We start from the raw sequence: 26,276 nt of genomic DNA, 5'->3' as shown, positions 1-26,276 counted from the left end.
ATCCCAGGACCCTGGGATCATGACCTGAGCCGAAGGCAGACGCTTAACGACTGAGCCACCCAGGCACCCGAATATTCTCTTTTAAAAAGTACTTAAGAGGGCTGAGCAGGAGGTGCCATCATGGGAGTCGGCATCCCCACAACCAGCACCGAAAGGTTCGGCGCAAGGAGCCCAAGAGTCAGGACATCTACCTGAGACTGTTGGTCAAGCTGTACAGATTTCTGGCCAGACGAACCAACTCTACCTTTAACCAAGTCGTGCTGAAGAGGTTGTTCATGAGTCGCACCAACCGGCCACCTCTGTCCCTTTCCCGGATGATCCGGAAGATGAAGCTGCCTGGCCGGGAAAACAAAACAGCTGTGGTCGTAGGGACCATAGCTGACGACACGCATGTCCAGGAGGTGCCCAAACTGAAGGTGTGCACACTGCGTGTGAGCAGCCGTGCCCGGAGCCGCATCCTCAAGGCTGGAGGCAAGATCCCCACCTTCGACCAGTTGGCCCTAGACTCCCCCAAGGGCTGTGGCACCGTCTTGCTCTCTGGTCCACGCAAGGGCCGAGAGGTGTACAGGCATTTTGGCAAGGCCCCGGGAACCCCGCACAGCCACACCAAACCCTACGTGAGATCCAAGGGCCGGAAGTTCGAGCACGCCAGAGGCCGCAGGGCCAGCCGCAGCTACAAAAACTAACCCCAGATCCTTCCTTGTTATTAAAGATTTTGAATGCTAAACAAAACAAAAGAAAAGTACTTAAGAGCAGCACAGTATGCTTAGAAAAATGGCAGGAAGAACGCACAAGAAATTGTTAATGATGGTTACCACTGGGGAAAGAGAACGGGTACCGGGCTGAGTTTTTTTCAATTTTGTGATGTTGCCATTTTTATGCAAATGAATTTTTTAAATAAAAAAGTTAGAGCACTGACTGAAAGAAATATAATTAAAGTTACAAATGTAATTTAAATTTTTCTAAAAGCCACATTAAAAAGGTAAAAAGAGCCAAGTCAAATTAATTTGAACAATGTATTTTATCCAAAATAATTTATTTCCATAAATAATCAATACAATTAAAGAGATATTTTTATAAATTAAAGAGCTGGTTTATATTCTTTTTTTCACACTGAGTCTTTGAAATCTGTATTTTATACTTAAAGCAGATCTCAATTCAGACCAACCACCCTTCAAGTACTTAATAATTACTTGTGGCCGTAGGACAATACTGGGCTACTTTAAGTCTCAAAGGTGTATCTATGTACAAGTTAGGTATTTTTCTTCCTAGTATTTCAAAGCAATAAGGAGGTGTCCATTAAAACCTCTCTCTCATCAGTTTTCAGCTCCTGGCATATTACTGTTTCACTACTCTCTCTAAATAAATAAAATCTTTAAAAAAAAAAAAAGTGAAGGCACCAATGCATAAGAATCAACCATTTAGCATCATTATCAATTTTAACACTTAAAAGGATTATTTTTTCAAGCTAAAAGTTGATTATTTTTCAACCACTTGTTAATCTGATAAGAAAAAAAAATGCCCTATCTCATTTCTCCCACTTAGCACTTTTGGAACCAGGCATGGCACAACCCTTGAAGAAACATAATCAGTGGCTCATGCACAAGAGAAAAAGTTCATCTAGCTTCACTTAGCTTGTTTTTCTTGCACTTTCACCAACAGAGATTTTCTACACTCCTTAGAAATGATGAAGGCAAGAGGAAATGAGAAAGGGCACATGCAGAAGAGAGCAGGTAGGTTTTTCCCTCTATACAACTAGGGACTAATTCTCTGAAATGCACGGATGGATAGATGGACGGACAAGAGAGACAATCACATATATGGAACATGTACTATGATTCTGTGTGAGTCACTGTGCTATTCTAAGAACTTTACATGGAATGTCCCACTTAGGGACATGTCCTCAAAGTAGCCCTGAAAATATCCTAATGTGGGTGTTATTATTGTCCTCCATCTCACACAGGAGGAAATTGACCTCTAAAGAAGTTAAGTAATTTGCTATGTGGTCTCTGACTTAGTAACCCATAAAGTTGGAATTCAAACCCAAGCAGTCTGACCCCTGAGGCCATACTCTTAACCATCACACTCTTCAAAGAGACAAAAGTTCTCTGTAAAAAATAAGCATTTTGTATGGAAAGTTTAATGTCCCAGTGTCCTGGGATCGAGTCCCGAATCGGATTCTCCACTCAGAGGTGAGTCTGCTTCTCCCTCTCCCTCTGTGATCTCTCTCACTTTCATTCTCTGTCAAATAAATAAGATCTTAAAAAAAAAAAATAAGCTTATCAGGTAGGTAGCTTACTACCCTCATTTCACAACAAAGGGAACTGAGAAGGTAAGTCAGCTCCTCAAGATCACAGATTACTAAAAGGCAAAGCTAAAAGTCAAATCAGATCTCTGTCTGGTAACCTTCAGCCCATCCCTGCCCCTCCCACATTGTAGGTGAATTTATAATTACTATAATGAAAAAAATCGACGTAATTAGGCTTTCCTACAACTAAAATAATTTTATTTGTGGTACTTAACAGTTCAAAAAGAGCATTCTTTATACAGAGAGATAACCTGCATGAAAGTAAGTACTACCAAAAAAGACCACTCATTACAAAACTATTAGAGGCTATATACCTGCTTCAATTTCTAATTCACTTTTAGCTTGCTTTAATACAATTAACTCAGAATGGGAGTACTATTTAAATAGGGACACATTTTCAAATTTTTCCTTTTCAAATATCTACAGAACCCTTATTAAAACTACTCTTCCATTTAATGTCACACAATAATGACGCCTCCTGAAATCTTTATATGCAATACACTCATATGGGCCGTAAATGTTACAATGATATTAACTTACCATTCATTTAAGTAGAAATTAAACAAGAATAAAAATGAAAATAACTGACATTATTATACAGTTTCATTACAGATTCCAGGGTGAAATAAAATGGCTTAGTCATTGAAAAATAAAACTTGTATTTGAATTTCTAGGAGATGCTAAATATATGTATTTATATATTTGTTATTTATATATATTTATACTATATATTTTATGTATATAAATATATGTACATTAACATATCTTATATATAAATGAACATATATATATAGCAAATTATATATATAAGAGCATATATGAGCATGGAAATGGGGTGAAAAGATCTAAGTAACCAATGAGGTTGATTAGGATATTTGAAAAAATAAATCCCAAAAGTATTAAAGATCTATGTATTAAAATTAATCAAGATGAACCTCAGAAAACTGTCAAGTAATATAAATGTTTCAAAGACAACGTGCAGCATGATTTGTGGAAGACTGCTAGAACTTGAAACTCCCACTATTGCCAATTCTTAAAAATTTCCTTAAGACCCATGTTTATAGGGCTAAAGAAGTACACAATTGGCAAACATGCTCTTAAAAATACCTGGAGACCTATATGCTTTAAAAATGGGCTTCAAATGGTAAATTAACCTCTCTGGGTTCAGGTCAGTTCTATGGGAAGACAAGATAAATCACTACTTTTTTAAAGCAAAGTTTAAAATAACAAATACAACTACTGAGCTTTTATTTTAAACTGTGTAATGCACATAAAACTGGCTAAATATCTCACATGACTCAAAAATGTGATAATCGAAGAAATGATAATTCTGTCACTGTCCATATGTGACAGTGAAAAAGTACTATGTGACTGTAAAGACCGATTTTACTTCCTTCCTTACTGTGACAATGCACTACCATTTATAGTTAGTTGTCAAGTTCAAATTTACAGAGTCTTCTGTTTTACACTTGCAGAGGCTCAGAGCTTCAACTCAAGATCTCGCCCATATTAATTTGCCACCTTTGAGTGGCTACCCTTTGGCTCATTTGTTTTACTACTACCAACATACCTGCTTAGATAAAAACAGACAAATACAGACATATGACATCATCTTTACAAATCAATAAATCTTGACCCTAACCCTTTTTAAGGTTTTCAAGCCATAATCATTGGAAAGTCCTGATAAAAATAACTTCCATTAGAAAATCAACACTTAAGGGGTGCCTGGGTGGCTCAGTTGGTTAAGCGACTGCCTTCAGCTCAGGTCATGATCCCGGGGTCCTGGGATCGAGCCCCTCATCAGGGGAGTCTGCTTCTCCTTCTCCCTTTGCCCCTCTCCCTGCTCGTGCTCTCTCTGTGTCTCTCAAATAAATAAAATCTTAAAAAAAAAAAAAAAAAAGAAAAGAAAACCAACACTTAAAATTTTAGACCTGAAAGATATGTTAAAGATTTAATATGAGAGTTTCCTACTGAGGGAAAACTATGAAACTATACTCATCAATTTTTACATGTATATATCAGTCTATCCCTCTGTTATGGACTGAATTGTGTCTCCTCCAAAATTCATATTTTGGAGCCTGAACCTCTAGAATCTTAGGAAATGACAGTATTTGGAGACAGGTCCTTTAAAGAGGTAATTGAGATTAAATGCAGTCCTAAATGTGGAGCCCCAATCCAGTATGACTGGTGTCATTTTTTTTAAAAAAAAGATTTTATTTATTTATTTGACAGAGAGAGACATAGCAAGAGAGGGAACACAAGCAGGGGGAGTGGGAAAGGGAGAAGCAGGCTTCCTGCTGAGCAGGGAGCCCGATGAGGGGCTCGATCCCAGAACCCTGGGATCATGACCTGAGCCGAAGACAAATGCTTAAGGACTGAGCCACCCAGGTGCCCTGACTGGTGTCCTTATAAGAAGAGGAAGACACACCAAGGATGCTCTTGAACTGGGGGAAAACAAAAAGCTAGATGAAGACACAGAGACAAGTCAGCCATCAGCAAGCCAAGAAGACGGGTCTCAGGAGATACCAGATCTGGGGCGCCTGGGTGGCTCAGTCGTTGGGCATCTGCCTTTGGCTCAGGTCCTGATCCCAGAGTCCTGGGATCGAGCCCCACGTCGGGCTCCCTGCTCCGCGGGAAGCCTGCTTCTCCCTCTCCCACTCCCCCTGCTTGTGTTCCCTCTCTCACTGTCTCTCTCTCTCTCTGTCAAATAAATAAATAAAAATCTTAAAAAAAAAAAAAAAGGAGATACCAGATCTGACAACACTTTAATTTGGACTTCCAGCCTCCAGAACTATGAAAAAATAAATTTCTATTGTTTCAGCTACCCAGTCTGTGGCATTTTCCTATGGCAGCCATATCAAACCAATACACCATCTCCTGAGGAAGAATACCAGAGCAGCTTCAGTCCTAGAAAATAAGACTGATTGCATTGCAAAAGCAGGCCCTGAAAGCAAAAGGAGAGTTTCAGAAAAGCTAGCTTATAAGTAAAGCTAGCTTATAAGTAAAGATAAAACTCAAATGGAACCAAGATTTAAAACAATATCCAGCACAGAGGTCAGGTTAACTTACCTCTTGGTAGAACATGAATTATGATATATGCCCAAAAGGGAAGGAGAGCAGCAATTTAAACACAGGGATAATTAAGTAGCAGATGAAAATAATATGAATAAAAAAGCAGTGTGAAGGGGGAACAGTCTCTAGACCTGGGGTAGGAAAGGGAAAAGAGAAAAGAAACTTCTTTAAAATAGCACCATACTTTGCAATGAAGAAAATTTTCAAATACAGATACTTTTTATTTTGGCTCAGTGATCTATGGAGTCTAATCACCATGATACAGCAAGCTGAAGAAAGTCTGTTTGGATTCTGCTGGTTAAATGTCTGCATCATATCTCCACTGTCATATTTGCAATAAGAAGGGAGTTTATTCAAGAGATTAATAGATGTAGTAGAAGTAGCTGTGGTAATAACTGTCATTACTTTTATTATTAAAAATAGCATTATTATAAAACTTTATAGGGCCAAGGCAATTGCGGCATATTGTTTGATCTTCACAACACTAGGAGACAAGTAGGATTATACTCTTTTATAACTGTTTCCATGTTTTTAGATATAAGTTAATTCTGTGATTCACCCATATTTAAACAGTTAATAAGTGGACATGGAAAGACCAGAACCCGTCTTGATTCCCAATTCTTGTGTAAAAACACAAGCGTGCATGCACACACCCTGAAAACTCTTCCATCTCCACGCCACTTCCGTGTTCATTATATTCACCTGCATATATGATGTAAGGGTGAGGTGCATGCATATCTCCAGGCTCCCCCTTACTCCGGGGTGAAGCTGAATGTCTAGCTTGTCTTCTGCATCTGCTATTAGTCCAGAATCAAGAGAAGTTCCAGCAGAAATGTTTAAGTACACGTTTTAGAATAAGATAAACACTTAAGGAAATAACTGTGCTGGGCCCCTGGGTGGTTCAGTTGGTTGAGCGACTGCCATTGGCTCATGTCATGATCCCGCAGTCCCAGGATCGAGTCCCGCATCAGGTTCCCTGCTCGGCAGGGAGTCTGCTTCTCCCTCTGACCCGCCCCCCTCTCGTGCTCTCTCACTCACTCTAATAAATAAATAAAATCTTTTAAAAAAAAACAAGAGCTGTGCTAATTACAAATTTAAAATTAGGTAATTATAGAAAATCAAGACACAAAAAAATAAACAAAGTGTAAGCAATGCAATTTCTTTAAGCCTAGACTTCAGTCGTCTACTTCACTTGCCACATGTTTTTCATTTCTTCAAATTTATTTGATTTTCCTTTCATTTTTTGTAGCAAGCAAAAAGCAAACACTATGTTATCCTTTAAAAGATGAAAGTATGGCCAAATGCAACATTCAACAAATATTTATTTAGTAGAAACTGTGTGCAGGGCATGGTTTATAAAGCTGGACACATCTCAAAGCTGGTTTATTTCTTCTATTGACAGCTGATCTTAGGACACAATCATACATTCGTAGGTATACATGGTGTTGATGAGTTAGCCAAATCACATTTAGGCCAGGTCCACTGTGGCAATTTGAGAAATACCAAGTCACTTCAGGGCCACTAGAGCCCGCTGGCCCCATAATGTCTCTCACTACTGTGAGTCTACTGTCCCTCATCAGCTGTACACAGGTCTCAGTGACAGGTTTTTATATCTAGAGACAGCTAACCAAGAGATTAAAACAGTAATAGGGCGCCTCGGTGGCTCAGTCGGTTAAGCGTCTGCCTGTGGCTCAGGTCATGATCCCGATCCCAGGGTTCTGGGATCGAGCCCCACATCAAGCTCCCTGTTCAGCGGGGAGCCTGCTTCTCCCTCTCCCTCTGCCTTTCTCCTCGTCTCCCCAGCTCGTGCTTGCTCTAATAAATAAATAAAATCTTAAAAAAAAAAAAAAAAACAACTGAGTAATAGTTTATAAACTGAGTTTTTTAGTCTATACTGACTTAACAATAACCCCAAATTATCTGGCAAGTATTTAGTAGGTGCTTAAACTCTCACAGCACCCCTTCAGTAACAGCAAGACCAACAAAAAGACTACTCCATCCCACTAAGAACCACCCATGTAAAATTAATGAAAATACTAGCCAAATAAACAGATATAAGGTATGATCGTATGCACATAATGTAACACTGGTTTTACTACTATATTCCCAAAATTTGCAACAGTGAGACAAACCACAGATTCACTGGTAGTGAGTTAAATAGCACAATTTCTTGAAGGTATGTTGGCAGTAATATTTTGTATAATTTTTTTTTTAAGGTTTTATTTATTTATTTGAGAGAGACCGAGATAGCGACAGAGATAGCGAGAGAAAGACCACAAGCGGGGAGGAGAGGGAGAAGCAGGCTCGCCACTCAACAGGGAGCCCCGCGCGGGGTCGATCCCAGGACCCTGGGATCATGACCTGAGCCGAAAGCAGACGTTTAACCGACTGAGCCACCCAGATGCCCCTATTTTGTATAATTTTTGACCGAGTAATTCCACTTGTAAAAACTTAACCCAAGAAAGTACTACTGGATAATACTGTAATAGGAAAAGAAATAACACTGGATATGTGTAAATTTAATAACAAGGATATTCAAAGCAGTGTCCAGAGGAGTGAAACATTTTGAAGTATTTGGAAAGCTAAGTGTCTAATGGTGAACTACCATGAAATCATCTAATGACAAAACATCCACGATACATCTTAAGAACAAAAATAAAACAATAGTGACAATATGACATCACTTCTGTTATTTTCCCCCACTTAGCTGTGTCTGTGTTCCAAAATATTTACAATGGTTTTATATGAGCAGTGGGATTACGGCAATTTTCATTTTTTCTTCATTTTGTTGAGCCACTTTTCTCTAATTTTGAATACAGTGCACATTACTTTGGTAATTAGAATAAAACACTTTGTATTACTACTGTGTGCCTTTGACTTTGCTTTTCTCCATAGATCTTCTCAGGTGTTAGGAAGACAGTATGGGTAAGGGGATGAAAGAACACAGGAAAGCAGACCAGGCTAAAGAAAGAATCGCTTATGGGACAAGGAAGATAAACAAGCAGAGACAGACTCTAGAGGGGTTCGGTGACAGGCCAGCGCTCAGGAGCCAGTTCCCCTTATCGAGGGCCTGAGGGGCCACCAGAAGTGGGCAGAGAAGATGGCCCCGTCACGGCTGCTGCGACTGCCTCCAGATGCCCTCAGCACTTAAAGACTGACAGGTGGGGTAAACTCGCAACACTCTGGACCTCCTCAGGGACCCTAAGCTATATCCCTGCTGAGCTCTCTCCCCACCATGCTACAATACAGGTCTCCCTTCTGATTCTCTTAGCTTCTTGATTAATTTATTTGCCCTTTCAAAATGTCCTCTAATTCATTACAGCCTTCCTGGAATTGCTGTATGGCTTCTCAACAAGTGATATCAGATGTCCCATAAACAACAGGACTATTATATTAAAACCATGAATTAGATCTGAGCATCCTATTTCTCCCCAAGCCTATTAACTTGATGTTCTACAGGTTGAATCTCATTTAATTTGCCATTTACAGGATAACCTTTCCAGGTGTATCTTTCAAGTCCTTCCTGCTGTTCTGGATACCTCTTAATATCTGTATGTTGGGGAAAAATCATCGGAATGAGGTAAGAAAATTAATCCTGTTTTTCTCCTAATGGGAAAAACTGGAGGAGATGAGCACACAGTGCAATCAGTTCAGGACTGGACAACACCCTGAAGAGGGCTGCCTTCCTGACTGAACAATGAATGCCTTCCTGACTGAACAACAAACAATGAACACAGAGAAAAGCGATGAGTATTTCTGTCTATGAAATGACAAGATTGAGTGATGAAAGGGGTCAGGTAAGGCAATTTCCTATTCTCTGGCATTCTGCCATTAGTTATACAGTCAAAGATAGTGGTCTTTATGCAGAGAATTGTTTCCAAATGGTCCCAGAATGGCAGATTGTATTACCAATGTTTTTTGGGGTTGAGGGGTAGGTGGAATTCAAAATGAGACTTTTCTGTCTTCTGCACACATGCAGAAAAGAAAAATTCTTAAAGGGGGAGGTGGTGGGGTGACACTTCTATGACACAGCAAGGCCAGGCATATTTTCAAAAGTAAATTAAAAAATCACTTTGCCACTTTTATAACTGTTTCATAGTCTTATACTGTGTAAGAATGATATATATTAAATACATAAAGATAACACTAGTCGACCATGAAAAATGCCTGAGACAAATTTAAATGACCACCATAATAAAGAATTTGATCTTTTCTTTTTTGTATTCTCCCTAGGCTTATGTCAGTAAACTAGAATAAACATGTTATTAAAAGAGAATCAATAGAAGGCTTTAAAATATACAGTACCACAAAAGGTCAAGCCCTGGTATCGATTTTAATACAACATTTTTTGTGCAGCTTCCCAAAGGGTTCTTTTCTAATATTGTTCTTCATTTTTCTCTCACTTTGCTCCCTGACTGGTGAATTTGTTGTTCTTGTCTGCAAAAAGCTGTCTAAAGCTGACTTTGCTGAGTGTGTGTCATTCCTATGACAAGCTGCCGGAAATGAAAAAACAAAAAAGTCAACCAAGAAAAAAAAAATTGAAGGAGTGGGAGGATGGATACAAGAGAGCATGAAGCACAAGACAACACTCAAATAGCAAAGCGTACAGGAATGCTGAAACTCAGAACTATTTGCCATCGTGGGCCACCCTGGGCTTTTGTCTCCCCGGGGGCCTCGTGTGGATACGGATTCCTAGGAGCCAGGAAGGCTGGGGAAAGCAGAGAAGAGATGATCTCTCAGGATTCAACCAAAAAATTCTCAACAAACCAGGTAAAGGGACACAGATTTTCAAAATACAAATCCATGGGACCCCAGGCTCCTTTTGAAGGAAAACGGGACCACCTTCGAAAGGATTCACGGGGACTAATGAGAGGTGCATGGCAGGAGCCACAGACTTCCTGACTTCCGTCCCAACATTCAAGGCTCACAGACTTAGATAAAACCCACTCTGGGTCAGTCATATAAGTATGAATGTGTGACACAGGATATATTTTACATGTAGTTCACGTTTTGAGTAGGTTTCTCAAAATCAAAACAGTCCAGAGCCCACACCATGTTCTCATAATGCCCGTCTTTCACTTTTAGACAATGCTGACGAAGCAACTGTCTCAGGACAGGATAGAGAGGTAGATCATTTTTTGCCTAAGTCACCTGAAACCAAAGAACTGCTGCCTCTGGAGTTAAAAATGTAGTCCCCATTTCAAAACCAGAGAGCCGATTAAGCCTCCTAGAGGGGAAGACAGGAACCACAGCTGTTTCCTAAGATCCAAAAACTAACTGCTGAAGAGGAAGAGCTGGGAAAGAGGCGCAGAAGGGAAGAGCAGGATTCGAATCCGTATGCTGCCTTCTGTCAGCTCCTCGGGCAAGGAACCCAGCCTCTCGGAGCCGCGTTCCAGCTGTAGAACAAATCCGTGGAGGGCAGAGCCACCGTCCCCATCTACTCCCAGGATAGCATTTGGTGCGGGGGGCCGCCCAGCCTCAGATCCCAGGGAAATGTGGGGGGCATCATCCCACAGGTTGCCACACAGGCTAAGGCAGGCCTAATCAGAAGGCTCCCGGGGAGCGCAGAGCTCATGTCCATAAACGCACCAGCACAGCACCTGCTGAACGGGAGGCAATCATGAAGTGGGAGTTGCTCTTGTCATTTGATAATTCTCCTGCCTCTTTTCCCTTATGGACAAATTCTATCCTGTTCTAATCTACTTAACCATACCCATAAAATGTTACTTTAATTTGGTAATGCATTCTTGTTGACACTTACTACAAGACAATGAGTTCTGGCCTCATAGACCTTTATATTCCAGTGGAAGAGACAGTCAATCAATAGCCAAAGTGCTATGAAAAAGAAACAAAGTAGAGAAAAGGATAACCACAGTGAGAGGACAAGAAAGAAAGAAGATTTAGATAAAATAATCAAGGAAAGCCTCTCTGTGGGGCTGAAAAGAACACCGAATAGTAAGAGGGGCCAGCCACGCAAAAGCAGCATAGAGCCGTAGGCACAAAGAGGTTTGCAGCTGACTTCGTTGTAACATTCAATGAGAGGATGGTAAGAGATGATGCATGAGCATATGAATATATAAAGGGAATCAGAGGACTAGAATGTCATGGAAAGGTCTGGGCTTTATGCTAAATCTAATGAAAAGCCATTACAGAATTTGCAGCAAATCAACTCCCATGATTCAAAATACATTTTTAGGGGCACCTGGTGGGCTCAGTTGATAGAGCACCCGATTCTTGATCTCAGGGTCATGAGTTCGAGCCCCACGCTGGGTGTAAAGATTACTTTTAAAAAATAAATAAATGTTTAAAGCACACTAATACTGCTTTGTGAAGAGTAGAACCTGGAGACAAGCGTGGCTCCCTGGAGTAGACTTTGTAATAACACAACTGAGAAATGATAATTGCTGAGACCAGGGTTTCTGTGCATCATAGGGTATTTAGCAGCATCCTTGGCCACCACCCACTCACTTGATGCCAGGAGCACCCTCTAAGTTGTGACAACTGTAAAGGTCAAGTGGGGGGGGGGATATCCCCCAATTGAGAACCATAGCTTGGACTAAGTAGGGATAGAAATGGTGAGAGATAAATGGATTTGCAATACATTTTAAAAGCAGAGACAGGGATGTGCTGGCTTTGGCAGCACATATACTAAAAGCAGAAACAGGGCTAATTAATTTAAGGGGGAAAGGAGAGACATAAGGCAAAAAGAATGGAGCACGAATAATCAGTAATCAAAATTCTGATATTACCCTCAATTTTTATTAGGCTAACACCTAAGTTTTCAGTAGTTTCAGGAAAGTGCTTTCTACGTCAAACCTACTTGGGGCTGTACAGATAACAAGTTACAGAAACTCACTTGGACAATAGTTTGGGCTCTTTTTCTTTAAGTCTATAAAAACTGAATTGTATAGTTGTCAGGTAGATTCATAAAGAAATACACAATTCCCAATATTTTACAGCAAAATTTATGGAAATATTAATTTTCATCCACTGACAGTATTTTGACAGTTTCATTTCAAAATATAGTCATGTGAGTTAAAAAAACAAAAATACCAAAGAAAAATCCCTTCACTTGTGAGTTCTTTTCAAAACTAAATTCCTTATTTACTGAGCTCCATAATCAAGGCAAAACCGAGTGTACTAAAATCTGAAAAACCTAAAACTTCAGTAAACCATATCAAAAGAGCCTCAGAGAGAACATTCAGACTAATATATAATAGGTAACATCACTGTTGGACCAGAAAATAAGTTAGCCTCTGAGACGCAGTCAAGTAGAGTGGTGATGAGTATGACTTCAGATGCTTGTGTTCAAATCCCAACCTATTTTCTGGGCATGAGACTAGGAAGTACACCTCTCTATGTCTCGGACACTGCACCTGCAATGTGCATGTACCAGGAGAACAGAACCTCCTCCACTCCGCTGCTGGGAGGATTAAATGATCAATATGTACAAAGTGCTTGCACCAGTGCTTGGGACAAAGGAAGCGTTCAAAAACTGTTCGCTATTACCATTGCGTATTATTACTTATTATCTATTATTACTGTATTACTTTTCCTAGGTGAAGTCTTCTGAAATGGTGTCTATGATCAGATCTAAAGTCTATCTATAAGATCTATATACACTGTACATGGGAAGAGGACCACAATATAAGACTGGGGGGTGCGGGGAAGCAAGTTATACAACATCATTACTTCAATCTCATTTTGTTTAAAACTCAAACCACATAAAACATGGTTAAGAATACATTTCCCATTGGGTATGAATGTGTGAACAGTATTCTAGGGGGAAAGAGCAGGGGCAGGAGGGGAGAGGGAAAGATGACTAAGTTTTTATGCTTCTATATTATCTGGATTTCTTCAATATATAATATATTTCTTTTGTAATTTTTTTAAACAAATAAACATCCATGCTTTCAGTAGTATGAGGAATGACTTTCTAAGTCAAACCTACCAGGTTCTGTAGCAGTAATAAAAATTGCAGAAACTCTGTTGGGTAATGGTTTTTAAAAGGTGAAAGATTTATATGATTTGAAGAGAAACCAGAGTATGGGTAATGGTTTTTAAATTAATTGACATTTCCCATATTAAATTAGTGGTTTTGGTTGCCTTTTTTTTGGTTTTGTTTTTATTTCATTTGGTTTTAATCCATCATCCTACTGTAATTGAAGCAAAACTGTAATTTATGAGTTTTTAAGGGATTTCTGTTTTAATCTCACAAAATGGCACCAGGAAATATTTAAGTAATCCATTCTAAGAAGTTGTGAAGGAACTCAAATTTAAATCATTAATTGAAACATTAATGGTTAATAAACTATTTTTATACTTTATACTTGACGTCGAAAATCACACTACAATCACCTTAATGGGATAACTTGAAAAAAAAAATCCAAATGAAATGGTTTAAGCATGCAGAAGCTACACAGTGTATGTGTAAGGAAGCGGCTGCAAATAGTATATAATAAATTGCTCCACACATTGCACTACCTGCACATTATTCAATGGAGGAATTCTATATTCTAGTTCCAAAGGCACATTGTCCTAACAGCTCATTTTCTAACTGATTTAAAAACACAGAAGTTTGTAAGCTAAATCTAATGATTTACCAAAATACTTGGATCATTACAAAAAAGACAAATGAATAATAACAAATACTACAAACCAAAAACCTAATACATGAAGCAATACAACCAATACAAAATAAAAGAATAACCACAAGTCTTTAAAAAAAAAAAAAAAAAAACCTAATGACGAATATAAAGGGAGAAATGCAAAATGATTTCCATTCCACAGTCATCTATTAAAGTAAATCCTGTGCCTCTTTATTGCTTCCGGAACAATGGCAGGGCCCAAGTGGCTCCAATGAACTCAGCAGAACACTGCTGAGCACACGCGTGTCTCAGTCACCAGCAGCTGACACGCATCTCTAAAGTTCAGGAGGCAGAGTACTTACCACCTGCTTCCACGCGCCCTGCCACCACACTGAGCAATTAAGAGAAATGTCCCAATCTTAAGCTAACAGGAAATTCAAATTGCCACCATCACTTAAAATATGTACACAAACGAGCATTTCATAGTAAGTTATCACCTACGTAAATAAAGAATATTAACTTTAAGCACAAATTCTCCAAAAATTTTGGTCCTAAAATAAAGGAAGTGGTAAAAAGATCATCCTGAGCAGCTGCCCAGATCTAATAACCAGTAGCACACAACAGAGGTCATTTTTGAGTGATCTTTTATTTACTACAATTTACATGTGAAAATCCAAGTAAATGCTTGCTACTCCTTCCCACAGTGATAAATGAAAAACTTTAAAGAAAGTACTCCCGGTACACACGGAAAGGTAGTACCGCAGGATAGTAAAGTGCAGGGACTCCATAGATGTGGGTTCAAATCCCAGACTCATCACTTACTAGATACAAGCTTGGGCAAGTTCTTTTACCTCTCAGTTTCCTTGTTTATCAAGTGGGGTAAACAGAGGCACTGGGTGGATGAATGACTTAAAACACATCAAGTGCTCAGAATAGTACAGAACACGTAACAAATACAAAGCAACATCACCTGCAATTTTTTTAATTTTCTCATTTTAGTTGGGCAAATAGGTCCTGTACTCGGAAGTGTTTTTCACAACATATAATACGCGATTCCAGTGTGCATATTCTATGTGCTTGTCATCTATAAACTGTGAAGAAAGTTTCCAAAGACAAACCCTATCTGCTTCTGGATGAGTGGGATGCAAAAGAATATGGATTTCCTCAGCAAAATATTTAACAGAAACTTAACATGAGCCACTTGCTCTTAACAGTTTTCTCCAGCCAGGAAAGGAGGGGGGAGGGGTTATTACTTCAACATCAAAATGTGCCAATGTTTGGAAATATTATAATGCTGAGAAAAAATTTACATCTGATTTACAACTATGTTGCCCACACTCCTCGTCAACTCAAGGCTCTACCGGCAAAGCTGTTAAGGTCAGGAAAGGAAAGAGGGGACCCTCTCCGTATATTTCTCCACTGTTTCCAAAGTGAACTGCTATAGAAGGATCTCACATTCTTCTACACTCTTCCTAACACAGCACTCATTACCAGCAGGATCAGCAGATGGCTTCCAGAAGGGCGAGGACTGAGGGCTCAGCCAGGGTGAGGCCCAGCCTACGTGGACCACCATCCATAAATACGGACTTCTGGACTCAAGGAAATGGACATGAGGCCACTGCCCACTCACCTTCTAAAACAGAAACAAAACTGCAGCCATCCAACAAATGCTGTTTGGACAAGTATACTCCTCACACAAAAAGCGTCCAAATTTGAGAGAAAATTATCCTGACCACAGGTTTCTCAAACTCAGCGCTAATAGCATTAGGGCCCTGTGAAGGTGATTCCCAGGTCTCTAGGAAGGGAAAAGGGCGGGGGTAAAGGCTGACAGAGCTCTACATTCCTAGTCCTAGCCCTAACCAGATGGCACTTGAATCAGCTTTCATACTGGAGTCCCACGTTGGGCTTCCTTTGAATAAATGTTTTACAAGATGATGTGAGACAGTATGATTCTATCACCTCAGCAATAGATGGTGTGGGGCTAAGGGGCAGTCCAATTCAAGTCCCGTTCTGCTGCTGACTGAGAAACTTTGCATATGTCTACGTCAGTCATCTGTTTCTATAAAGCAGGGATAAACTATGAATGCTATTGTCAGTGTTATGGAAGGAATGATAAATGATTTATAGAGCACATTACAGGCTCCGCTCTTCCCCAGATTGTACTGGTAATGCAGAAACTTCAACAAGAACTACTACAACCACAGAACACTCAGAAACCAATTCCTAGAAACTTCCAAATGTAGAAACCAACTTTAGCACAAATTACTTCAAACACTGGCTTCATGAGAGAAAACTCTGTAATTACTGTCAAAAGAAATGTGAGCAAGAAGTGGTTGAACATCACTGCTGCTATTACAATCAATAAAAATGTTACAGATCTCTATGGCATGCTTGACTGATTCTGGTTTTCCAGGTTTAATATTCCCACCATGTAGAAATAGCTTCTTAAACAGAATTCAGGGTAGGATCCTACAACAACATAGCATCGATAAGAAATAAAATTGACTTTGGAATAAGAAGAGAAGTAAACAAAACACAGACTGGATAATACAACCTTCTATAATGGTTGGTTATAGAAAGCAGTCGTCTCTACTAAAAACAGAAAAGTGCCATTTGAAGAGAAAAGGATGAAAGTGGCAGATGGCGAAAGATTCCAATACCTAGTACATACACAGCACTTCTAATCATCTTCCACGGAAAAAGTATCAGGTGGCTAAGACGCAATCTTCCTCTTGCACTGAGAACGGGTTCGTTCTTTATCTACTTTTAAGCAAATGTAATAGAAAAGGGATAGGTATAAAACAACAGCAATGCAGTACGCATTTTAAAAAAAGGCTTCAATAAGAAAACAATTCTCTTATATAGGGATTTTCATGCTACAGAGGGAGCTCTTAAATGTTAGCTCATATCAAGGAGTATTTTGCAGACAATGCCAACAAGCCATCCGGTACACAGGGAAATGTGCTCACATCACAGCAGAGTGGTACACGTTACATTGGACATCAAATGGAGAGTGATTAACTCAAATTTCTTTAATCACCTTATTTGCAAATATTTCTAAATCAGAAGTGAGAGTTATTTGCCTGTGACAGTTGAGTGCCTTGAGAAAATACTGACTAATTGATCTTTTAAAGTCACTTGAAAACTCCACTTTTATAATACGCCATTGATAAATACCAGTTATTAACAGCACTTGTTCCTTGAAAATTGCTGATTTTTTTTTTTTAAAGATTTTATTTATTTATTTGTGTGAGAGAGAATGAGAGAGAGCACATGAGAGGGGGGAGGGTCAGAGGGAGAAGCAGACTCCCTGCCGAGCAGGGAGCCCGATGTGGGACTCGATCCAGGGACTCCGGGATCATGACCTGAGCCGAAGGCAGTCGCTTAACCAACTGAGCCACCCAGGCGCCCGAAAATTGCTGATTTTTTAAAATTCTTATATACCTAGAGATTACACGCAGGTTGAAGGTATGCAATTTCATACATGTGTGATTTGTGTTTACAACTGGAAAGTGATGTTTAACACTACATTAATTTAAAACAAAGGTTTAGAAGTATCTATAGCCTCCAGTTAATGTCTTTTTAAAGGCATAATTTGCTTTTATTTTTAACAAAACATAGCATATATATATATATGTTATAAAACATATAAGCATATAAAACAGACCATCCTTGCTAGAAGATTGTCAAGATTTTCCAGCTCCAGTGATTCAGCTGAGCAAATGTTTGTGAGAACTCGCTATGTGTAAGGCACCACACCAGGTAAATGACTTCAGACTTATGTATTTTCAATGTGACACTAACCTACAATACCCTGTTTTTCTCCAGTGGATTCTTTACTCCTTTCTTTCCCAGCTTTTTCTTCCACAGGCAGAAAACAACTAATAATAAAACTGAAATGAATTATTATATGAGTTTAAAGAGAAGATACCATCGCTGTGAATTTCACTTTTACTGTAAGAAACTAAATGCACAAATAAGGGGCGCCTGGGTGGCTCAGTCGTTAAGCGTCTGCCTTCGGCTCAGGTCATGATCTCAGGGTCCTGGGATCGAGCCCCACATCGGGCTCCCTGCTCCACGGGAAGCCTGCTTCTCCCTCTCCCACTCCCCCTGCTTGTGTTCCTTCTCTCGCTGCCTCTCTCTCTATCAAATAAATAAATAAAATCTTAAAAAAAAAAAAGTGGGCGCCTGGGTGGCTCAGTCGTTAAGCGTCTGCCTTCGGCTCAGGTCATGGTCCCAGGGTCCTGGGATGGAGCCCCGCATCGGGCTCCCTGCTCTGCGGGAAGTCTGCTTCTCCCTCTCCCACTCCCCCTGCTTGTGTTCCCTCTCTCGCTGTATCTCTCTCTGTCAAATAAATAAAATCTTTAAAAAAAAAAAAAAGAAACTAAATGCACATATAAGCTTTAAGCCCTTATTTGATAATATAAGCCCTTACCTGATGCTATAAATTGAAAAAAATTAATGGACTGTGTTTAACTTACCCAGATACTGACAAAATTTATGACTAATTTATTAAACCAAATTAATTATTTTATGTCTCACAAATCTAAGGTAATTTTTCAAGTCATTAAAAATGGGGTAAAATTTCAACTGCTTGCTGTTCATCTAAAAACAGCAAGGAAGTCATCTTGGTTGATGTACAGTTAGTTACAACATCATGTAGCTATTCCCTTTCTTCCTGGTTTCTTGAAGAAAGGTTATTAAAACTGAAACACTTTCACTTGCCTTTATAGGTAAAGAGGTGAAATTCAAATGCCAAAGGTCAGAGGTCAGAAGTAGTCACATTTTTCTTGCTGTCAGAGATTGACTCTTGGAGGTAGGGTGCAGAAGACCACATTTTAAAAGTCTATACTCAAACTGTAGCATACCACGTCCCTGCCATATTGGCTTGCTACAGTTCCAACACAGTATGGTCAGGTATAATCCAAAATAGGCAATAGAGAAGGATAGCAAAAACAGACTGCTGACATGGGCATTTAATTTACTCTTGACTCCCAATGCACCAAACAACTATTCCATCCATGAGATGTTGTGGTAAGCAAAACCAGGATTCCAAATTAGACCCATCAATTTTAGTGTGTGTACTAATATTACGTCAGTGATTTGGGGGGTATCAGCTTGTCAACTAAGCAAATCACTGAAGATTTTCATAAAACAGAATCAGATCTAAAATAACCTGAATTGAGAGTCCATGTGTAAATGTTTTCTTAGATATGAAAAAAAGAAAAAAGAAATGAGAATACAGCATATCCAGTCAGAGTGCATACAACTAGCTACACGGTCACTGGTCTTAGTAGAGCCCTTCTCCTAATAAAGCAACTTTTAATGAGGCTACATCTGCATGTTTAGATTTAAGGGAGTGGAGACTTAAAGGAAAGGAGTTCGGGTACATTTTCAATGGCCTAATGAAATATCCTCAGTTTAAACGATTTCTGAATGGGCTGTACATGTGTGTGGCCCCTGCCAGGCAGAGATGCTGTCAAAGGCCCTCTGCACCAGGTGGGACACAAGACAGACACTCAGCAAGTCCCTTCAGCCTGGCAGATGTTACAGCCTCAAGTGTGTCTTGAGTGTGCTGGCAGAATACGGTTCTAGGACCACAGTCGTCCATGTCTTCACCCGCCTGAAAGCGTCTCACAACTGCTGTCTGCCCCGCGGCAGTCCTGCACAGTTGCCACAGCCTGTGTGTGACATCAAAATTTGCACAACTGCTGTCAGCAGCCTGGAAAAATCCCGGGAACGACAGTGGAGCAATCTTTTTCGCCAAGGTTTTGATGGCACAGAATAAGAACAAGAACATCAAGTCCAAGAGTGATTCAGAAGAATCAGACCAAATGTGAGCAAGTTTTAAGAACCCCTTCACCCTGGGTTTCCCAATGGCAGCACTAGTGACATACTGAGCCACACAGTTCTTTGTCTGGGGTGGGGAGGTGGTTATCCTGTGCATTACAGGACATTCCGCAGCACCCCTAGCCTGGACCTGCTAGATGCCAATAACACCAAGCAAGCTGTGACAGCCAAAAATGTCTCCAGACGTTGTCTTATGTCCCCTGGGGACGAAAGTATCCCCCCTCCCCCCCGAGGACCAGAACACTGCCTTAACCTATTTATTTTGCTTACATTTTCCTTTTTCATGAATACACAAGTGATAGGTTTTTAAAAATTCAAATAAAATCTTAATGAGCTCTTTCAATAAAATTTCTAAGAGATAAACCATTATTGCTATAATTTGCAGCAATTTTTTTCTTAGTCGTACACCAAATGCTTCTTAAAATCGATGACCTCTTCAATTCAGTGGAATTTAGCCACCCACCATCCTTTTCCCTTTGTTGCGAAGCCTTCATCCTGATTTCCTTTTAGGGACTTACTTCCTCCCCACTGTGTACAGTTTTAGTAGTACCCAGTTCTTCACTAGCTAGTAGTCCTCTCATCTTCCTTTTGATTCTTTTGAGCTATCCTATATGCTTCTCAAAATGTCCTTGCTTCCTAAGTTAGCCAGAGTTAAGTTTCAGTCTTTCAACCAAAAACCCAACTGAAACAAAGGACCTTCTTTAAGCAAGCCTGACAGAAGACATTTTAGATTATTTCCCTGCCAGAGAATTCACCAGCTTAGTAAAAATGTTATTGTTCCCTCACCATTTGCCACATATAGGCAGAGTGACTGGGGTATAGATGAAACCAGAATTGTTGAAATAGTATGATGGCTCCTGGGGATTCACTGTACTCTTCTCTGTTTTTCAGCGTGCTTTAAAATGTCCATAATAAAAAGGTTAAACAATGATAATAAATATTCTGTAGGAAAAAAATAACGATTTCCAAAGTCCTTTTTGCACAAATTTGGTTCCTTACATGTATGTGTGCCTATGCGCCACTCTAAAGTGCTTGAGAACTCGCCTACCATCATGTGGGCACCTGGAGAGCAAGGTAAGACTAGTAAGCAGCATGTATACAAGTGACAGGACAATGGCACAAAGAACCATTCTCTAAAACTGTGTACAAAGCTTTATTCAATCAAGGTAACAGATACAATAATGTATTAAATGCTTCATGACTCCAAAAACTTGCTTTTTTTTTTTTATTTTTTTTTTTAAAGATTTTATTTATTTATCTGAGACAGAGAGAATGAGAGAGACAGAGAGCACATGAGAGGGGGGAGGGTCAGAAGGAGAAGCAGGCTCCCTGCTGAGCAGGGAGCCCGGTGCGGGACTCGATCCAGAGACTCCAGGATCATGACCTGAGCCGAAGGCAGTCGCTTAACCAACTGAGCCACCCAGGCGCCCCAAAAACTTGCTTTTAAAAGACTACAAAAAGAGGTGCCTGGGTGGCTCAGTCGGTTAAGCGTCTGCCTTTGACTCAAGTCATGATCCCAGAGTCCTGGGATCGAGCCCCACATCAGGCTCCCTGCTTAGCGGGTAGCCTGCTTCTCCCTCTGCCCCTTCCCCCTGCTTGTGCTCTCTCTTTCTCTCTCTCTCAAATAAATAAAATCTTTTTAATAAATAAATAAAATAAAAAAGACTACACATAAAACTCTCTTAATGTGGGGCTCCTGGATGGCTCAGTCGGTTAAGCATCTGACTCTTGATTTCGGCTCATCTTGATCTCAGGGTCATGAGATCAAGCCCCACCTCGGGCTCCACGCTGGGCATGGAGCCTGCTTAAGATTCTCTCACTCCCTCTCCCTTCCCTCTGCCTACCCCAGCCCATGTGCTCTCTCTCTCTCTCAAAAAAGAATTTTTTTCTTAATGCTTTTCCTAAAATTTCTTCTCTAGTAGAAAGAAAAAAAAAAAAACAGCTATTGATTCTACTAAGAACTATCATATGGATGAACACACACTTTTTGCCAAGATTTGACAGCTGGAAGTTTTCATGAAGAAAGCGTCAAACATAAAAATTTTTTTTTAAGAAAAAATAATAAAAAGGTTTTACTACCCTCTGCTCTCCTTAAAGGTGACAGAAAATAAATGCCTTATCAATAGTCATTTGTCCAGTTTACAGTGAGGCTGCCAACCTCAGTCCACATGAGGTATAAAATTGGATCTCACTGGCACCTTTTATTCATCTCATGTGCCCTTTAACCTTCCACAGACCAAGTCAGAGCAAATGAGAGTTGAATAATGAAGGGAAAAAAAACCTACAAAAACAAAAACCAAACACCACAGTAAGGAATTATTGTAACCAAAAGCCTGTACCATATGGGGAGAAAGGAAGACAAAAATCCTATGTGAAGTATAATAAGCAAAGTAAATACGAGCATCTAACCAAAAAAAGCCTTATTAAAATAAAATTCAATTAAAAATAATAAAATTTCAAAGACAAGAATTTCTACCATAATGTATCGATTTTCTTTGCTTCTTAATGAAAATGGTCTGAAATTTTTTGAATATTTAAACTTCACTCTCTAATTATATACTCCATCAACCTAACCCAATTAAGTAATTATAAAGTGCTCTGTAAGAAAGTATTGAAATACTCACAGACCCTTTCAGCAGTACTAATTACATCTTGATTTTTTAAAACCCTAAGCCATGAGCCTTCCCTATTTCCCGAAAAAATGGTGGTCTTAATCTAAAACTTATATCCTGCTCCACACATTTCAAGCAAATCAGAGGTAGCTTAGCACTTCGTCAAAGGGAAAGAAATATTAGAGAACATTTTTCAAATCCCTCAGTTTAGAAATAAAATCTTGAAGGCCCAAAGAGGTTAAATTATATGTTGAAGGTCCTGTGGTCAGTGAGGACTAGAATCCAATCCAAAGACTCTTTACATTTAGCTCTCTCAAACAAAATAGTTAAGCAGTCCAAAATAAAAACAAATACATGCTAGGCATCTACATGTGGTAGGCATGTGCCTAGTATTCACAGCAGGAAGACATTCACATGATTATATAATAAAACTCTGTGCTATATGCAAATTTCAGAAAGAGCACAGATGGGAAGCACTTGACTCTATCTTGGATTAAAATGTATTCACATATTTTCATGAATAAGTATATACTTTAAATCTTTAAAAGTAGTATTTTTTACCAAATAAATATTATCATGCTGTTTTGAACGCTGCTTTTCTTCAATTTATGGTCTTTCCACATCTTTCTGAATCAGCACATAAAGATCTACTTGACTGTCTAGTATTTCATTGTAGGTATGTATCCTAATTCATTCAACCAGTCCCCATAATGGGCATTTGGAGTGCTTCCGTTTTCTACTATTACAAAAACACTTCAGTGAACATTCTCTCAGCTGTCATTAGTATTAGTAATGACAATAATTGCATAGATGTACAAAAGACAAAAATGTTCAAAAATGGAACAGAAGTATGGAGGATTTTGATTTTCCAACCTTACATATTTCTGCAATGTCTTCAGCTTCTTTGAGTGAGTACATTACTAATTAGTGCTAGTTAGTGTCAGTATGGACATTAAGTCAAACATATGACATTCATCATTAGCTATAATATTGTAAGCCTTAACACCCACTGTAGACTATACAATTTTCAATCATAAACACATATGTTGGAAGAAACTCGCCTAAGAAATGTCTGGAGAATCCTCAAGAACTACTGCTCACATAGTAAGAAACTTGTCAGTAATCATGCAGCTAAGAACCTCACAAGAGATACAGTGGTCACAATCAAGTGTGGGAAGAGCATAACGTCGGGCTTTCATAAGCACAGTCCAAAACTAAAAATGGCCACATTCTTATACTCAACACATTCTGAAGTGCAGCCAAACACAAATAATGAGTCTTATTACAATCATCCCTCTCCAAAAATGTTTCATAATTATGATAAGAGGCCACCAAAATCTCTCTCAGATACCACAACACTCACCGTTTCTGATTTTCAGACTCTTTCCTGGCTTGCTCCAATGCCAGCTCCTCAGCCACTCTTCTCTTCAATTCTTCATCAGAAACTAGGATCAATAAAGAGTGGAAGGAGATAACATCAGTGAATTTTTTTTAAGATTTTATTTATTTATTTGCTAGAGAGAGAGAGCGTGGGCAAGAGAGAGTGAGCAAGAGCACAAGTAGGGCGACAGGCAGGCAGAGGGAGAAGTAGACGCCCCGCTGAGCAGGGAGCCCGATGCGGGAGTAGATCCCAGGATCCTGGGATCATGACCTGAGCGGAAGGCAGACGCTTAACGACTAAGCCACCCAGGGGTCCCCAATCAGTGATTTCTTAAAAAACAAAAGCAAGAAAACACTCCAGAAAACAAAGCTGAGACTAGATCTTAATGGGCAAAGTTCTGCCAGCTGGTCAGGGTCTCCTTGGAACTACCTAAGCACTGTAGAAAAGACCAATTAGTGCACTTCAGGAGTAATTTAATCAAAAGTTCCCTGGTGACCTAGAAATTTCCATACCTGCCAAAAAATATAATAAACTCAAGGAGCTGCTTACCTCCCAGTGGGGACTGAGCCATTAAGTACAAATTCTTTAAAATGATGTCCTATCATTAAAGTCAGACAATCATGTATAAGGGGAGGAGAGGCTGTAAGAGAGGGATTTCAGAGAGGAAAATGACACCAAAACATTCTCATTTTGATAATTAAACACTTTAATTTTTTTTAGTAAGCTCCACGCCCAATGTGAAGCCCAATATAGGGCTTGAACTCACAACCCTGAGATCAAGACCTGAGTCAAGATCAAGAGTCAAGACACTTAACCAACTGAGCTACTCAGGTGCCCCATATAATTAAACACTTTAAAAAACCATTTCTGACAGTAAATCATTTGTACTTACATTCATTTTTCCATGATTTATTTAAAAAGGGCATTTATGATTCATAAACATTTTGAAGTCATATTTTTTGGAAAATATGTCATTCAACGTCAAATGCCAACAATTGGAGAGAAACATGGAAAAGTGCTGAGAAGACAGCTGGAGCTTTCTAAATACCTGGTGACTTGATTTGAAACATCTGGTCTTTCCAATTGGAAAATGTACGATATGTTTTGTAAAGATTCTTACAGCTATGATAGCAAATAAAATAGATAAATTTTATATATTCCTTAAGAGCCTTTCATAAGAAATAAGCAGAGACTATTTCTGCTTTACTAGGAACCCATTACCTAAAATCATGACCAAGAAAGCACCAGAAAAACTTGGGAGGATCTAGGAATACACACAGGACTTAAGAAGTACTTCAAATGGTGGAGCCTATTAGGTGGAAAACTAGGTGGACACTTTACTTGATGATCTCTATAAGGGCCTTGCCTCAGGGCATATGCAAAAACTGAATTACAACGGGATATGAAAAACCTTTTTAAAATTTAGCTGACATGTAATAAATAAATAAAATAAAAAAGACTACACATAAAACTCTCTTAATGTGGGGCTCCTGGATGGCTCAGTCGGTTAAGCATCTGACTCTTGATTTCGGCTCATCTTGATCTCAGGGTCATGAGATCAAGCCCCACCTCGGGCTCCACGCTGGGCATGGAGCCTGCTTAAGATTCTCTCGCTCCCTCTCCCTTCCCTCTGCCTACCCCAGCCCATGTGCTCTCTCTCTCTCTCTCAAAAAAGAATTTTTTTCTTAATGCTTTTCCTAAAATTTCTTCTCCAGTAGAAAGAAAAAAAAAAAAAACAGCTACTGATTCTACTAAGAACTATCATATGGATGAACACACACTTTTTGCCCAGATTTGACAGCTGGAAGTTTTCATGAAGAAAGCGTCAAACATAAAAATTTTTTTTTAAGAAAAAATAATAAAAATAAATAAATAAATAAATAAAATTTAGCTGACATGTAATCTGTACTGGCACAAAAACAGACACATAGATTAATGGAACAGAATAGAGAGTCCAGAAATGGACCCTCAACTCTATGGTCAACTAATCTTCGACAAAGCAGGAAAGAATGTCCAATGGAAAAAAGACAGTCTCTTCAACAAATGGTGGTGGGAAAATTGGACAGCCACATGCAGAAGAATGAAACTGGACCATTTCCTTACACCACACACAAAAATAGACTCAAAATGGATGAAAGACCTAAATGTGAGAGAGGAGTCCATCTTTTAAAATCCCAGAGGAGAACACAGGCAGCAACCTCTCTGACCTCAGCCACAGCAACTTCTTCCTAGAAACATCACCAAAGGCAAGGGAAGCAAGGGCAAAAATGAACTATTGGGACTCCATCAAGACAAAAAGCTTTTGCACAGCAAACAGTCAACAAAACCAAAAGACAACCAACAGAATGGGAGAAGATATTTGCAAATGACATATCAGATAAAGGGCTAGTATCCAATATCTATAAAGAACTTATCAAACTCAACACCCAAAGAACAAAGAATCCAATCAAGAAATGGGCAGAAGA

At 39.3% G+C, this 26,276-nt stretch overlaps 1 protein-coding gene, 1 long non-coding RNA gene and 1 pseudogene across 9 annotated transcripts in view; 2 read left to right on the top strand and 1 right to left on the bottom strand.

Moving 5' to 3' along the window:
- The window catches only part of LOC102750622 (large ribosomal subunit protein eL18 pseudogene), a 5,833-nt pseudogene extending 5,091 nt beyond the window's left edge, over nt 1–742 (top strand).
- Nucleotides 1–26,276, bottom strand: part of CHCHD3 (coiled-coil-helix-coiled-coil-helix domain containing 3) — a 261,763-nt gene that overhangs the window by 179,726 nt on the left and 55,761 nt on the right. For all 5 annotated transcript variants that reach the window (XM_081800074.1, XM_081800075.1, XM_081800073.1 and 2 more), the window contains exon 3: nt 23,794–23,875. In XM_081800074.1, the coding sequence (XP_081656200.1) occupies nt 23,794–23,875 (82 nt within the window). The remainder of the gene's footprint in view (nt 1–23,793; nt 23,876–26,276) is intronic.
- Nucleotides 8,407–15,673, top strand: LOC145716475 (uncharacterized). 4 transcript variants are annotated; one of them, XR_014139131.1, is made up of 4 exons: nt 8,407–8,541; nt 8,870–8,960; nt 9,828–10,150; nt 15,450–15,673. It is a non-coding gene; the product is annotated as an uncharacterized LOC145716475 (long non-coding RNA). The 4 variants fall into 4 exon arrangements; XR_014139133.1 differs by having other exon boundaries at nt 15,463–15,597; XR_014139132.1 differs by lacking the exon at nt 15,450–15,673 and adding an exon at nt 14,968–15,103.

This window comes from Leptonychotes weddellii, chromosome 12 (assembly GCF_054177405.1).
Source record: "Leptonychotes weddellii isolate Sample4059 chromosome 12, ASM5417740v2, whole genome shotgun sequence".
Lineage (NCBI taxonomy): Eukaryota > Metazoa > Chordata > Mammalia > Carnivora > Phocidae > Leptonychotes > Leptonychotes weddellii.
Note: the sequence above shows the minus strand (reverse complement) of the source record. Positions and strands in the feature narration are given on the sequence as shown.